The 15,913-nt window shown below is 40.7% G+C and overlaps 1 protein-coding gene across 2 annotated transcripts; it reads right to left on the bottom strand.

Moving 5' to 3' along the window:
- Positions 1-1,517: 1,517 nt before the first annotated feature.
- On the bottom strand, positions 1,518-10,394 carry katna1 (katanin p60 (ATPase containing) subunit A 1). Of its 2 annotated transcripts, none has more exons than XM_085247444.1 (11): positions 10,231-10,394; positions 8,429-8,594; positions 8,204-8,343; positions 6,245-6,440; positions 5,896-6,011; positions 5,584-5,689; positions 5,348-5,506; positions 4,872-4,998; positions 4,642-4,776; positions 3,994-4,120; positions 1,518-2,294 (listed from the first exon to the last, which is right to left on the bottom strand). In XM_085247444.1, exons 2-11 carry the CDS (start codon positions 8,588-8,590, stop codon positions 2,096-2,098), a joined length of 1,467 nt encoding a protein of 488 aa, XP_085103570.1. In that variant the 5' UTR covers positions 8,591-8,594; positions 10,231-10,394; the 3' UTR covers positions 1,518-2,095. The 2 variants fall into 2 exon arrangements, with proteins under 2 accessions (XP_085103570.1, XP_085103571.1); XM_085247445.1 differs by lacking the exon at positions 10,231-10,394 and adding an exon at positions 9,873-9,980.
- Between the last annotated feature and the right edge of the window lie 5,519 nt (positions 10,395-15,913).

Below are 15,913 nucleotides of genomic sequence, written 5' to 3'. Positions count from 1 at the left end.
CATTTCGCCATTTGTTGATTCACTTGAAGAGCGAGTAACGTAATATTGGTCAAGTGATCAGTTTGATATCAATCTTTCGTGATGCATCGTCATATTTACATTATTTGTACGCTACGAATGATTTGCTTTGGTACCTGGTCAAACTTAAGCTCTCCTTAGTATGGCTGGCTCCGTTTCTCCAACAGCGCACTCACTGCTGGCAGCAGCTACCCCGCCCCCTCGCTCAGTCGCTTAGTGCCTGAGCTCGGATCATACCAATATGAGGGGGGATTCATGCACAGTCGTAAATTCCCACGGTGTGCACTATGTGCTTCGAATATTGTGTGTACTTTTTGTTTTATACAGTTGTCAGCCAGGCATCTAACTATGAAAAAATTACACTCCAAAAGACCCCGGGCTTCTGACAAAACAACCCGGGCTTAAGCCCAGTAAGCCACCCCCACGCTCCGCCCCTGGTACCTGGTCAAACTTCAGTTCTCCTCTGTCTGCCTAGCTCCGTTTCTCCAACAGCGCAGCAGCTGCCCCGCCCCGCTTACTGCCTGAGCTCGGATCATACCAATATTAGGGGGATTTATGCACAGTCGTAAATTCCCACAGTGTGCACTATGTGCTTCGAATATTGTGTGTAGTTTTTCGCTTTATACAGTTGTCAGTCAGGCATCTAACTATGAAAAAAAAAAAAATTACACTCCAAAAGACCCCGGGCTTCTGAAAAAACAACCCGGGCTTAAGCCCAGTAAGCCACCCCCCCCGCACTGCCACTGCCTGGAGGATAAATTAACTGTTACCACTGAATGCCCCCCCCCCCGACTCGTCTGACCCAAATCCAATAAAACACCCTGGGACATTTGGTTTCAGTCTATCCAACACCACCAGGCTGTACCTCAGACTGTGGAAGAGCTCAGTTCAGCAATCTGAAACACGCTGTCTTAAATTAGTCTCCCTCCCCACTCCCTTTAACCCAGCTACAGCTCATGGAGGTTTGAACAGCAGGTGGAGCCATAGCTGTGTGAGTGACAGACTCAGTCCAGATCAAAAGTTTAAGACAACTTGTAAAATGGCAAAACAAACAAAAAACAAAAAAATCTTTTTTTCTTTTTTTTTTTTGCGCCATGTGGTCCTAAACTTTTGATCAGCTGTAAAACAGCCTGTTTCAGTTTAAGCATTTTTTTCAATAAATTCCATGCTCAAAAAATGTTTTGTCTCACTCTCATTTCTTCTTGTTGGAGGGTGGAGCTCTACCTGGAACCTTGTTAAGATCCAACCATGCAAAATATGATTTATTTATTTATTACCATTTTTCAAGTGGTCTTAAACTTTTGATCGGGACTCTATTAAGGACACCCCCTCTCAGTAACATACAGATCCAAGCATAAAAAAACCTGAAACAGAGCTTGCAGGATACAGGGGAAGTTGGACAGGTTTGTTTTGGTTGCAATTAAATGTGTGAACTCATCTGTGTGTAGATTTTTTTAAGCAGATATAGTGAGCAATAAATAAACTTGCACGTATCGCAATATAGAAATGGCTTCTTAGTTTAATGTTTATAAGAAAAAGTGTTATAGATCCATACGGTTTAAAATAAAATCAAGTGCAAAGTGAAAAGAACAACAATAAAGGGAACAACATTTGATTGGCTGGTTCTGTATCCAACAGATACACCAGCACAAAGACAATAAAACGACACTGAGGATAAACTAATAATATAACATGTTTGGCCTTTTACTATTAGTGTATTTCAGGAAATGCCGACGTTTTGTCAGTTTTTCTAATAGCTATATCCGATTTGTCTAACATTTTGGCAACATGTTCAGGACCAGTCAACTAAAATGATTAAGTCCAAAAATGAATTGTATCAACAATCAGCTCCGAGTTGTTCTTCTTTCGACACTCACTGAGATGAAAAGGTTTGCATAGCAACAACATGTACAAGAGTTACCACTTTTCAAGTGCAATTACGTTTGTAATAAACCTGCCTGCTGATTCAGAAATGTACTTGCAGCTCGATACACCAGAGCTGACACATTTCTCCAAGAAAACATTTCAGTTAGCAGGAACACAAAACCTTACACTAAGCTGCACACTTAAAGTTTCATCAGCAGGAGCCAAACTCTTCGATCCACTTTTCATACTTTTCCAGGTCAGCTGCAGAAACTGATTTGGACACTTTCCTCAGAGCGGACTCAAAGTCCTCCATGGTGGTGGGCATGTGCATCTCATCCCGGGAAATGTTGCGGATCTCCTCTGGAGTGAGGCCTTCGATCCTTCGCCTCATGGCCATCAGAGATGCGTCCCTACGCGACACACAACAACGATTTGTCAGATTTCACTTAATACTGTTCCTCACATACAAACCTTTAGGTGGGAATGTTAGGTTAAATTGAAACCAAACTCATGAATGTTTTCAGCGTGCATTATCATACTGCAAAATTGCACCCAGCTGTGGAGATTATTCTTGTTGCAGAGTCCCTTGCATCAGCGTCTCTCTTAGTCCCCAAGAAAGTGTTATAAAGCAAGCAACACAGCCAAAGAGTACCGTAACAGTCCACTAATAACTAACATCAAACACATATGGCTACCAGCACAACAGACTTTAACACAAGCTCACAAAATGATGTGGTTTCACATAGGAATGTGCTAGCCAGTCTAGAACACAAGAAACCTAGAATTAGCGAGGAAGCAACAATTTGTCCACGTTAGCCGCTAATTTATTATTAGCTAACAAACAGGAGCTTCGTGAGCATCAGCAGAGTGATCACGATTCACTCTCTCTCTCTCTCATCTGGTTAGTGTTAGCAAAAACTAGTTTTACTGCTAACACGGACAAATTGCAAGACATCTTATGTAGCAAAGTACCATATTTTTCAGACCATAAGGCGCACCGGATTGTAAGGCGCACTGTCGATGAACGGGTCTGTTTTCATGCATAAGGTGCATTAAGCGATACAAAACAGGCAGATAAGTCAAACTTTACTCAATTTATTCTTCTTGCTTCCTCCATTCATTAATGTTGAATTCTCTGGCAGCTGCTCTATTCCCATGTTGTTGCAGTATATTAAGGACTAACCTCGTATCTTGGACTGATTATCTCAGTTGTTCTCCTGACTGAAGTTTAGTCCGTTTACAGCATCCTGCCATGCTATTGCATTTGTTAACTTTTATCAAGTGGAAAATAGTTAGTGTTCATCCTCCAGCTTCACTGTGTTTATGTTACGCTAACATAGCTGTATCGCTAGGGATCAAGTAGCACATCATTATATACCAGATAGTCCAACTTCAGTAACCCTACAAAAGTCACTCCTGTTTAGTTTTCTGTCTTCATTTATGTTGGAAGTGATAACAGAGCTGTACGTTTAAATTTTTTCAGAAATCTCTCAGTCATGGTATATCACGTTTAGGTGGAAACTAGCGAGCTAACTTCCTGCGAACTCCATTAAATTGACTAAATTCTATTTTCATGGATGCCTGGATGTTAAACTTAATTGTTACACCTGGTGAAGCAGCAACGCTGATCCTTTTATTAAAGATGAAAGAATTTAGACAGTTTTTAACTCTCAGTGATCCTGCAGTGTTCGTTTGACTCTGGGACCTGAAACAGACGGAGTTTTTGACCCTGGATTACTCCGCGAGGCTCCTGACTACGGCAGCCGTAATGCTCCAACAATCCATCAAGCGGTGCAGCTTCGTAGCTTACCAAAGTTGTACTAAAATGTTTTTTGACAGATTTTTGAGCGCAGTGTACCACATAAAATCGGTTCGAGGTCAGTAAGCACAACCAGAATTCATACATAAGCAAACCGGATTATTAGGCGCACTGTTGATTTTTCAGAAAATTCAAGGAGTTTAAGTGCACCTTGTAGTGCAGAAAATATGGTACTGCAAATACCAAGACTACAGTTCATTTAACTACCAGGGCCATCAGTAAATATCAGCAGTTATCTGGAAGTTATGCGTAGTGTATTCTTGAAACTTCATTTTGAAATATGCCCTGACCTGCACACGTTAGTGATGTCAGCTCCTGAGTAACCCTCCATCTGCTCAGCAATCTTGTCCAAGTCCACGTCGCTGGCCAGCTCCAGCTCCCTCAGGTTAATCTTGAGCAGCTCCACTCGCCCCTTAGCTGCAAACAGAGGGCCAACAGCAACTAGAGCATGCTTTCTGCTTCAGTAAATGGTCATTTCATCAGCAATATTTACACGAAGACAGAAGGTCATCATTTACTCAGCATCGTTAGCAATTTAGCCCTCCTTGAGAATATTTATGTTGGGACTGTAATTCCATGTTGTACATTTCTAAATCAACATTTGTCAAGTTTAATTAACACAAAGCAGACACTGAACCAGGCAGCCTTCTGGCATGGTTATACATGTTTCCATAGAACAGAAAGTAGCTTTAAAAAAAGCTGCATGTGCTGTCAGCTGTGTGCACTGTGCTTCAAATCAGTGGAATGTGAGGAATGTGGAGGCTGAGCAGCTGATGCTTGTCACCAAGTCGAGCAGTTATGATCCAATCTGTTATGATCTGTTATTAGTTATTGAAACATGCAACACTTTTCAGAGTTTAGAGTTGTTGGCAGTTTTCATTTTCAATAATTGCATTTCATTGCCAACAATGTGGAAATCAGTAAAACAACAATTGTACTTGAAGGAAGAGGAATGTAGATCCGCTTCTCCAGGCGCCTCCTCAGAGCCTCATCAATGTCCCATGGAAAGTTGGTTGCAGCCAGGACCATCACCATCTTTGATGGGTCGTCGTTCTCTGATGCTCCACCAACACCTGCGTAAAAACAACAACAAGAAGAGAAAAAAAACCTGCCTCCATCAAAAGGTAAATATATCTAGCATGAATGGAAATAGACAAAAGTTCTATACCATCCATTTGCACAAGTAGCTCTGCCTTTACTCTCCTGCTAGCTTCATGCTCCTCTGAGGTTCCTCTGCGGCTGCACATTGAGTCAATTTCATCAATGAAAATCGTGGTGGGAGCATAAAAACGTGCCTGTACGGGGACACATGCAATGACTCAGATCAAGGACAAAAAAAAAAGTGCATTATTTTTAATACTAAGAAATTGTTTAACTTTACACAAAGATTGTTATAATTGGTTCACAAAAATGGCTTAACTTAATATGAAAGCACGTTTTATTCAGTTAATGATTATTTATTAATGAGTGATAAATTCACTCTCAGAAATAAAGGTGTGTTAGGTGATTTCCATCCACTAGAGGGCTCCAAAACTAACTTACAGTCCTGAAAAATTAAAGGAAATACTACTACAGACAACAGAAACTAAGTTCAGAACATTCAAGCACACCAACAAACACAAAACTGACAAAAACTGAACTTACCATTTCAAAGAGAAGGCGAACTAGTTTCTCAGACTCTCCTCTGTACTTGGAGGTCAGAGTTGATGAGGAGACATTGAAGAATGTGGTTCTACATTCAGTAGCAACTGCTTTAGCCAGAAGTGTTTTCCCGGTGCCAGGAGGTCCCACCATAAGCACACCCTAAAGAAGAAAATAACATCTATGTAACAGGACGCATGTGATACAAGTGATGACACAAACTTGCGCTTGCACACTACCTTCCAGGGTCGTCTTATTCCTTTAAAAAACGCTGGCATCCACATCGGCAACACAACTGCTTCTTTCAGCAGTTTTTTTGCATCTTCCAAGTCTGCGATGTCATCCCTATAAAAACAGTTTAGACTGATGTCAGATGTGAAAACTCTCAGGGAGGCTGGTGTTCATGCCAAGAAAGATAGATAAACCTCTACAGGACAAAAAGGCCATTAAGTGAAGCCAAAGCAGACATACCAAAAACTACAGTTTGTCTAACGGAGGAAAGCTCAAAGACTACAGCTTAGTCATTCAAGGCATCTGAAACGTTCACCTACCATTTAATATTTGGATTTTGAGATATAATATCCCTCTCCAGAGCTTCCACGAGGTCTTTATCATATCCTGCCCCATCAAACCTCTTTGCTTCTTTCTCCTGGACATCTGATTTATTCTGAGAGGCAGACCATAAATAAGTAAATACAAATAAAATAACCCTTCCCAGTTCCTTGAACAAATCTCTCGGGGAAAAAAACCCAAACTGGAATGACAGGCTAGGTAGTGAGTAAACAGACCGCATGTGATACTGTTTGATCAGCAATACTTTGTGACTTTTTGTTATGTGGTATAATAGAGAAGGCTGTGACTATGTGTGCTGCAACTTGGAACCATCAACATATCGCTCACCTTATCGTCCTTTGCTTTGCCAGCAGCCTCCTTTGGTTCCTTCTTTTCTTTGCCCTTGGAAGGTCTGCTTCTGTCGCCGTTGGCCCCTCGGGGCAGGTGTCTCTGCTGGGCCTTCACAGCCACACTCAGGCGGTTGTTTGCAGGTTTGCTGTCTTTGTAGGGGTTGGTAGGACGTCTGACAGGACAGGGAGAATGTCTGTGAAGAAAACAGGGATAAGACTATCAACTGCAACCCCTTAATGTCAACAGGTGTTAAATCATTGAAACATTTACATTCTTTGTGAATCAGCTTTTGCCTTAGTGCTTGGAGCACAAACCAGACAGAACCGTATGATTGATCGTTTTTTTCCCCCCTTAAATATTACTGATCTGACACCACTCCGATTATTCTATCGGCCAATAGCCAACTAAAGAGCTTAATATCATAATCTTTCATTTAAAACTAGCAAGACCAGACCAAACTGCCACAGCACACAGTCAAAAAGCCAAAGGGGAAAAAAAAAAAAAGGCTGAGACACAGTCCTGCATTTGAAGTTAATGCTACTCTTTTTTTTCCCCTCTAAACAAAAACAAACATTTATTTAACCAGGACGTAAAACTCGTGAGATCAAGCATCTCTTGTGAGAGTGTCCTCGGTGATGATGATAATAAGCTAGCATGTTTTTTTAAGCATCATCATTTGCACTAGAAGCCAGACTCTCAGTCCAATCTGCTTCTCATTTTGAGTCAAGGCAACCTCTGCGAATGAAAAAAGCCCCTAAATGCCAAAAACAGTCCCATTAAACAGCCAACGTTACAGTTTTTTGTTGGGCTTTTTTTTTGGCACAGACATGTTTACAGACTGTACAAAAACAGATTTGGTCTCTTTGCATAATTTTCCTCTTAAAAAACTAAAATCTGTATGGTGGGTGAAATGGTTAGAGGCAGCTGTAGCCAAATAAGACGGCGTCCTTTGTGGTATCTGCTATCAAAGACGTTTGTGCTTCAGTTTTGCTGAGTGAAATTCCAGTATTTTATAAGACAGCACTGATGTGCAGATATCTGTGTTACAAATATACAGTCTGCTAATTACCAGATAACTTAAAACTCACTTGAACTGGGTGGGTGGAGTGCTATTTATTGTGTATAGCATCGGTATAAATAAAATCACACAATATTAGAGAAAGAATCACAAGAATATGTAAAGGTTCTCAGTCATCTAGGTCATCGCAATCTAAGGAGCTTGGAAAGAAAGAGTCTGGACTTCTTTAAGCTTCTTAACAGAGAAGCTGATGAGATGAGAGGTGAAAAATCTTCAAGAAACTTAAAGAAGTCCAGACGCTTTTCTTTCCAAGCTTCTTAGACAACCATACAAATCACATGATCCTCTGTGAGTAGTAGTCAGAGATGGTGTGGTAGAATAACTTCCTTTTAACAGGAAGAGACCTCTGACAGAACCAAGCTTAAGGTGGAGTAGCTATCTGCCATAATCTGCTTGTGGCAGATAGCTGCTCTCATCCCAAAAAGGAAATTTCTGGCTTTGATAAAATAAATATATACATTTTTAAAAATTACTAATGTTGTTCAAAATGGAGCATGTGGCCAAAAAAATATGTTACAAGCATACAAGCAACATAATATAAACTATGTTGCAAAAGTTAAAAAAAATAAAAAGGTGAATTTTTCAAGAAGTGCATCTCTGACAGTTAAAAATACACAGTTTGAGGTTTACCAGCCATCTTTCTGGAGGGCAGAGCAGGAACAAATCAAGCTCACAGAGGCTTACAGAGGTTCACTGATCTCAATCATATGACTACATCATGACTATTGTTCTTGGCTTATTCAACAATTGCAGTTCAGAAAACTGCAGAATTGCACCAGAAGCAGATATGTGTTCACGAAGCATCGGAATTTGTAGCATATGAAATTTCCTAAGCAACGAATAAGCAGAAAATAATACGTGTATAGCCAGTGCAGTACCTCTGTTCCACATGCAAAGGTCTCATTTCAAAATCATCATGGTTACTGGGTTTAACAGGAGCTGTGTCCAACTGAAAGTTCCCCAGAGTTGACATTATGTCCTGAACTTGTTGATTCTCTTCGATGATTTCCTGCCACAGCTGAGAAACAACCACAGGTGCATGCATAAGAAAAATTGGTACCGGCTCCTCATATGATCAGATAAAAGATCAGCACTACATTTACCTGCTGCCACCTCTGCTGGAAACTGCTGTCTCGCAACGTGTACGCATATTTTTTGATTTGTTCAAGCAGCCCATGATAGAGAACACTGGCTGAGCTGTAGTTTCCCAGCAAGGCATATTCACGAGCCAGTTTCAGATTCTCACTAATTTCCCGTAGACTCATACCGCTGTGGAAACAGACAACAGGTTCACAAAAACTTATAACGCTGACTGGTCAAAATGGGCATGCTGCTGACAGTGAAATAAGGAGTGTTGAATAACTACAGCGCAGACAGAGATTGAAGTTTTAAAAATCTTACCAAAAAACAAAAAGCTTGCATTCACCTGGTGTAATCAGTAGAACATTTTCTCAGGACCATTTGAGGAACTACCCGTGTTCCTACTAGAAATGCAGGCAGTTTCTACATCAAGTACCATTTTTCTAACAAGGTCTAGTTTCCTGCCATTGTAAAAAATAAATTTAAATATTCAATTCAATTTTGTTTATATAGTGTCAAGTCCTAACAGCAGTCACCTCAAGGTAAAGACCCTAACAAAAATACAGAGAAACCTCAACATTCAGAGGACCGCCTTATGAGCAAGCACTTGGTGACAACGGGAGGTAAAAACTCCCTTTTAACAAAAAGAAACCTCCTGTAGGCCCAAGCAGGGGCAGTAATCTATTGAAAGTAGTTGGGGGTGATGGATAAGGAGGTAAGACAAAAGACACAGTGTGAAAACGAGTCAGAGATTAATTAAATGCAAACTAATGTATAAACAGACAGTGAAAAGAGGAGACAGGTGCCCTGTTGTGCTTCAACACAAAAACATGAAGCTACTGTAAAACTAACAAATTGTAAAGATCCACTGGTTTTAGTATTACTGCTTTCTTCTTTACTTTTTGCCTTAAATTCTTTTTTCTGGTTATTCTTTGTTCTGATACAGACTGAGGTTTGATTTACTCCCTGAAAAATAAAATTTTTGTTTTTCCCAAAGGGCCAGAAATAGCAGGACATAGAATGGAATAATGTCACGCAGACTTATTACCCGAACCACTGTTCATGCGGACTGAAGTGCTCATTTTGAGCCTGGAAAACACTACAGTGACCTTTTTGAAGTGGCATATTACAAGCCATAAGGTCTCTATTACGTACTAGAATCATTACACTTGTTAAACAGATATTTTATATGCATTTGCATTTTTTACTATCCAGATTATCTGGACATAAATACCTAAACTTTAATAGCTGGCCTTAAAATACCATCTTGGTGCTAGTTCCATTGTCAGATGGCCCGGGCACAACACCTATGTTGTATACAATCTATGAAAAATACCCAAGAACATATGTAGTGCCATCTGGACACTGCTTTATATAAGAGTGATACTATATTTACGACACGTGCACAGTTTAAAACATGTTGTCACATTCAGCGAAACATACGTAGTTGACAAGTGTGACTAGCACCTCTCAGCTGAAGTTGTTTCTCCACAGATTAGACGGAGCCTCGCCCAACTATAATCTGTTAAAGGCAAAATGCGACACTCAAGTCCACACGTACAAGATGCTAACGTTTCAAAGATTAGAAGAACAGCTCCTTTGTTCGTAGGAACCTTAATGTTAGGCAAGATAACTAAACTAAACGCTAGTGTACGTTTGTACGCGGTAGTGGTGACGTTAACGACAACCGACGCATCCTTAAGTTTGAATTTCAAGCCGGCTGGCTGGCTTCTCTCACTCTGGTTCAAACTGTAAACGCATCGTCTTCGCAAAACTTGATGAACACAGTTGCTGAAACGACACTGAAACAGCTTTTGACACAAACCTGGTGTAAGTCGCATTTATGCTCAACTTTTCCTAAATGTGGCCGTGGTTCAGAGAAAGGCTGCTCACAGAATCCATCGGACTGGGAAAATAACTACACGATCTGGGGACATTTGTAGTCCAATTCATGACGGAAGTTTGTCACAGCGCACGTTGCGTATGCAAACCAGCTAGGGGCGAAAAGTTTTGAACTTCCGTTTTCGACCTTCAAAATTAAAACGTCAAACGTTATATGGACGTAAAAGCACAAAAAACTAAACGTAGAGTTTCCTGAAAAAACAATAACGTCACTACGACTACAGTGAATTACTCGCCCTAACTCGGTCATCTTAAGTAAGGCAAAGTTTGCATAATTTTTTAAAAAGTTCCTTCTGACGAAAGGCAGCCATCAGTTATCTATTAACATAAAACATTTCTGAATATTCCTGCTGTATTTTTTAAGTTCACTCTTTAGGGGAGCAGTGGTTGGCACTGTTGCCTCAGAGCAAGAAGATCCTGGATTTGAATCTGCTAACCTGGAGTCTATCTGTGCAGATGTGAGTAGCTGGGCTCTCTCTGTGCGTTCCTCTTCTTCCCAAAGGAATGTGACTCTAATTTGTGAATATGGTAAATGGTAAATGGCCTGTATTTATATAGCGCTTTACTAGTCCCTAAGGACCCCAAAGCGCTTTACATATCCAGTCATCCACCCATTCACGCACACATTCACACACTGGTGATGGCAAGCTACATTGTAGCCACAGCCACCCTGGGGCGCACTGACAGAGGCGAGGCTGCCGGACACTGGCGCCACCGGGCCCTCTGACCACCAATATGAGTGTGTATAGTTGTCTTTCTTTGTGTCAACCTGGGGCCCGTTCTTCGTACCTCGCTAAGTAGGTTAGCCGGATTAGATTGTTGACGATTTCGCGTGATCCTGGATCGTTCGGTTCCCCGAAGCTCATCCGGGACTTGCTGTCATAGCAACAGAGCCGTAAGCGTAAACCTGCTCGGGAGCAGGTTTACTTTATGTAAACAGGATTAGATCGCGGCCACGCAGGTATGTCCGCTTCATTTATACGAAAGCAACAGCGATATTTTTCCACTGTTTCACCATAAATAAATATTATCAATGTAACTAAAGATAATGCAGCACTTGATCCTTTTATTGATGTCACACAGATACATACAGGTCATTTCCTAAAAAAGGGAAATGAACTATTAACATTCTATTACATGTATGTGATTATTACAGATGTAATTCATATTTCAGAGTAGTAATTGTAAATTACTTCGTGTAATCAAGATGAGAGACCACGGCTATAAAAGCGAAGGTGGATTTGGGAAGCCTGTCGCAGCCATGTCCTGTCCGTATACGCGACCAACCCATTGCGGAAGGTGCAAGATTGATAAGGAGAGTCCTCAGAATTCAGCGTATATTGCGGGATAGACAGGATCCTTTAGCTCAGCGCGACAGTGTGCTCATAGAGAGATATCGATATTCCCGTGAGGGTATTATTTACTTAACCAACTTGTTGACGAGGGGGTGCAGGACCACCACCTGTCTTTTTTTCCTCTGCCCTTTTCTTGGTTGCTGTTATGAACAAACTAACAGAGTATTACAGGCCAGTATTACCTTGCCAAGAGACGCAAAGCAATCTAAGAGATAAATATTACCATTCTGTAGAATACTCCTGTATTCCACTTTTACTTGTTCCCATGTTCTTGTGGGTCCTGTTGTGGCTCTAATGTGAAAGGGGATATAATATAACATATTATAATATAATATAATGCCATATGATATTGGACAATATAGTGTCATATGATAGATCTACCCTACCGCCTACTGGTGTTGGCCAGAGGGGCCGATGGCGCGATATGGCAGCCTGGCTACAACCGTAGCTGCCTCCACCAGTGTGTGAATGTGGGAGTGAATGAATAGTGGTATCGTAAAGCGCTTTGGGTGCCTTGGAAAGCGCTATATAAATCCAATCCATTATTATTATTATTATTAAATTACCTACGAGTTTGATTTGTCAGCAACTTTCTGCCAGCCCTCTCTCCTTGCTTTTGCAGCCTTTGCAGTGTTATCTTGCGTTTTAATTAAACTCTGAAACTCCTGAAATCCCTCACTCATGAGTTCTTGCTCTGCTGCCGGAAAATACCGAGCACGCCCCTTCGACATTTTCGCCGACCAATCAGCGGGTTGCCGATCAATGTTTCTACTATCGATGCGTAGCCCCTTTTACGACACCCAGTGATGTCACATTCCTGCGTCCAGCTGTAGTAATCGTCAACAGCAGGTGTGTTCGGGGAACCGGATTAGCGAGCTCACGGTTAGCGCGATGATTTGATCTTGGATGTAGTAAGCGACGTACGAAGAACGGGCCCCTGGTGACAGACGTGAAACCTGTGCCCTGTTGTTGCCCAATGACACCTGGTTGGACTCTTGCCACCTTGAATTGAATATGTTGGATTGTGTGTCCACAGGTGTTTGTACTTTGCGTCGTAATAAAATGACGGTAAAAGGCTCCGCCCACTTCCTATCAATGTCTTACCATGCAACGACTCTGAATGGACTGGAGAAGTGTAGTGGTAGAGTCCTCCGTCAGGAATGAGATATGTGTGTCGACTTTTTATTCTCCCTTAAAATTATTATGCCATAACGCTGCACAGAGCAGCTCTGCTAACAGAATACGCAGAAGAAAAATGGACGGACCTTTAATAAAGATCTTCATATTTTGGGCGAGCACGTGTACTTATACCAGGGTTTTAATAGTTTTGCAATTTTCATTAGTTTTTATTTTTATTTAGTTTTGACTTCAGATTTTCAATTTTATATCAGTTTTAATTCGTTTTTACCAATTGTTTGCTAGTTTAGTTTAGTTTTTATTTTTTTGAAAATCCTTAGTTTCAGTTTAGTTTTGATTAGTTTCAGTTATAGTTTTAGTTGTGTTTGCAAAAATTAAGTGTAACAAAATCCCAGTTTCGTCATATCAGTCATTCTCTTCTGCTTATTTTTTGGGTATGTTGCTATTCCAGCTACCATACCCTGCACCGGTCGCCTATCTGTTGCAGGGCTAACACGCAGAGACAGACAACTCACATTTCCACCTATGGGTTCTTTAAATAAATACATACAGGCAGACAAACAACCATTGATACCAGGCAACTATCCATCCATTCGCTTCCGCTTATCCTTTTCAGGGTCGCGGGGAGCGCTGGAGCCTATCCCAGCTGTCATAGGGCAAGAGGCGGGGTACACCCTGGACAGGTCGCCAGTCTGTCGCAGGGCCAACACACAGGAACAGACAACCATTCGCATTCACTCGCACATAGTGGCAATTTGGATTATCCAATTAACCTATCCCCACAAGTTGCATGTCTTTGGACGGTGGGAGGAAGCCGGAGTACCCAGAGGGAACCCACGCAAACACGGGGAGAACATGCAAACTCCACACAGAAAGACCCCGGCCTGATGGTGGAATTGAACTCAGGACCTTCTTGCTGTGCGGCAACAGTGCTAACCACCGTGCCATGCTGCCCTTACCAGGCAACTATAAAATGTATATCTTGGCCCCAATGAGACTATTAACTCTTGCAGCACCGGGTGTTCGTAATTTTGGTTCAAGTGAATTGATAAACTTTTTGAAGGCAATTGACTCAGAGTTATGTAGATATCCCCGTCCTGTTGTCTCGGGATGCATCACGCTGCCTTGCCTGGGGTTAGCTTCTGTTTTCTGGCTTCTGTTTCTGGGGATGAGGGTTGAGTGTGCTCCCTTACCTTCTCAAGGTAAGGGAGCTCAAGCCTTCTTGTGTGAGCTTTTCAAGTGCACTTTAAGGTTTGTGGGATTTTTTTTCCCTTTAGAAATGTCCCTCATAATTTGTCTCTTTCCACTACAAGACACTTGCTTTATCCAAAACACAGTCATATTCAAAGTAATCCCAAATTGGACTCTGGCGCTATCTCCCGACATGATTCTGCGCGTGGACGGAGCAGCAACACAGACGACTCGACTAACGTACTGCTACCTGCTGGCATAATGAGACGGCAAGAAAAAATCTGGAAACTAAACTTCATTTTCACCCTTGACTATTGTATGACACGCACACATCAATGAAAACTAAACACATTTTTGCTATAAATTCAGTTAATTTTAGTTAGTTTTCCTTTTTTTTGTTTTTATTTTTTATTTCAGTTAACGAAAATGTTTTTTTTACTTCTAGTTTTCGTTAACGATAATAACCTTGGATTAAACTATGATAAACTTAACTTTCAGCATTTGTATTACTGATGAAAATGTTGACAGGGAAGACCCAAATACACATGTTTGTAGTTAGTTAGAAAAAAAGGCACTTTGACTACAACTGAAAAATGAATGAATATTCCTGAATATTTACAAGAAGACAACTCAGTAGCAGGGAGCCAGCAAAGAAAAGAACAATAGGTACAGAGATACTGAAAAATAAATTACAATCAATTCACGATTTACAGATCAAAGTTGATCTATGAAGGAACAAAACACATGTAGTTTGTTTTTTATGTGGAGAACGTCATCCCGCATGACTGATTTATTGGTGGCTTAGGCTGTTGGACATTTGCACCTTAGAGAGCTCAAGGAGCTCAGTGACACCCTAATCCAGATCTGGAAAAAGATCCCCAGGACACCATCCACTGTTACATTAGCATTCTCCAACAACATCATCCCCAGTGCCACTCATGGGGGAGAGCACATCATGTTTGAGACCGTTCTGCAGCTGCCATCCTACCTCAGAGCCGGGGTCTGTACAAGGAAGAAGGTTCAGCATATCCACGACATCTTTCCAGCTGCTCATTTCACAAAACTATAATTTTAGAAACCAACATATTATCAAATATCATAGTTTCTATTTTGTCTATCAACAAGAGGTTTGTATACTCCTGTTTTCCTTCATGTGCAGCTTTGCTTATTCTCTTTGGACTTGCCCCCAGGCTCCTTATTTCTATTGTTTGGATTTTGTGAATGTACTGGTAATTTCAACAATTAAAGGCTCACTTTGAAGTCATCCTTGCGTTTGTGTGCCTGCATTAAACACTCACTCCAGCTTTAAATATGACACAAACAGAAATGTTTATTTTTGCTTCTGTAATACCTTTTTCATATTGATCACTATGAATGAAAAAGTAAAAACAAGAACTTGAAAAATAATTGGACCAAGAATAAAAAAAGTTACATAATTCACAAAGGGTTTTTTTTTTTCCTGGGAAAAACTTGGTTAATTAAAACAAACATAACTTTTTCAGCTTCACTGAAATACACAGAAGGCCGATAAATGATCCATGTCCATCTGAGGACAGGATGTTGCTGTGGTGCAGGAGTAAGAGTACCTGAGTACATGAACAACAGGAAGACCGACACACAGGTGATCGTTTAAATTAGTAAGCCCTTTTTAATTCAGTTTGCTTTGCTATATAATATTGCTTAAATTTGTTTTTCTAAATCAGCATCTATATTATATGTTTATTTACTTTGACTTATGACTAAGCTACATAAAACTGTACTTTTTGATTTTGTTGCATTTGAGTTATTTTAACTGCTAGGGCTAAATAAAGGACGTGTTATCTCATTAATTCAAACCCAATGTCATATAAGCTGTCTCGCATAATAATGTTGACGTATGACAGTTGAACACAATATAATCCATAACGAGATGAATAAAAGAGA

The sequence above is a fragment of the Mchenga conophoros genome, linkage group LG15, assembly GCF_057382185.1.
Source record: "Mchenga conophoros isolate Kocher_MC1m ecotype Shallow Benthic linkage group LG15, M_conophoros_male_GT1.1, whole genome shotgun sequence".
NCBI lineage: Eukaryota > Metazoa > Chordata > Actinopteri > Cichliformes > Cichlidae > Mchenga > Mchenga conophoros.
The sequence above is the reverse complement of the archived record's forward strand: the minus strand, read 5'-3'. Positions and strand labels throughout refer to the sequence as shown.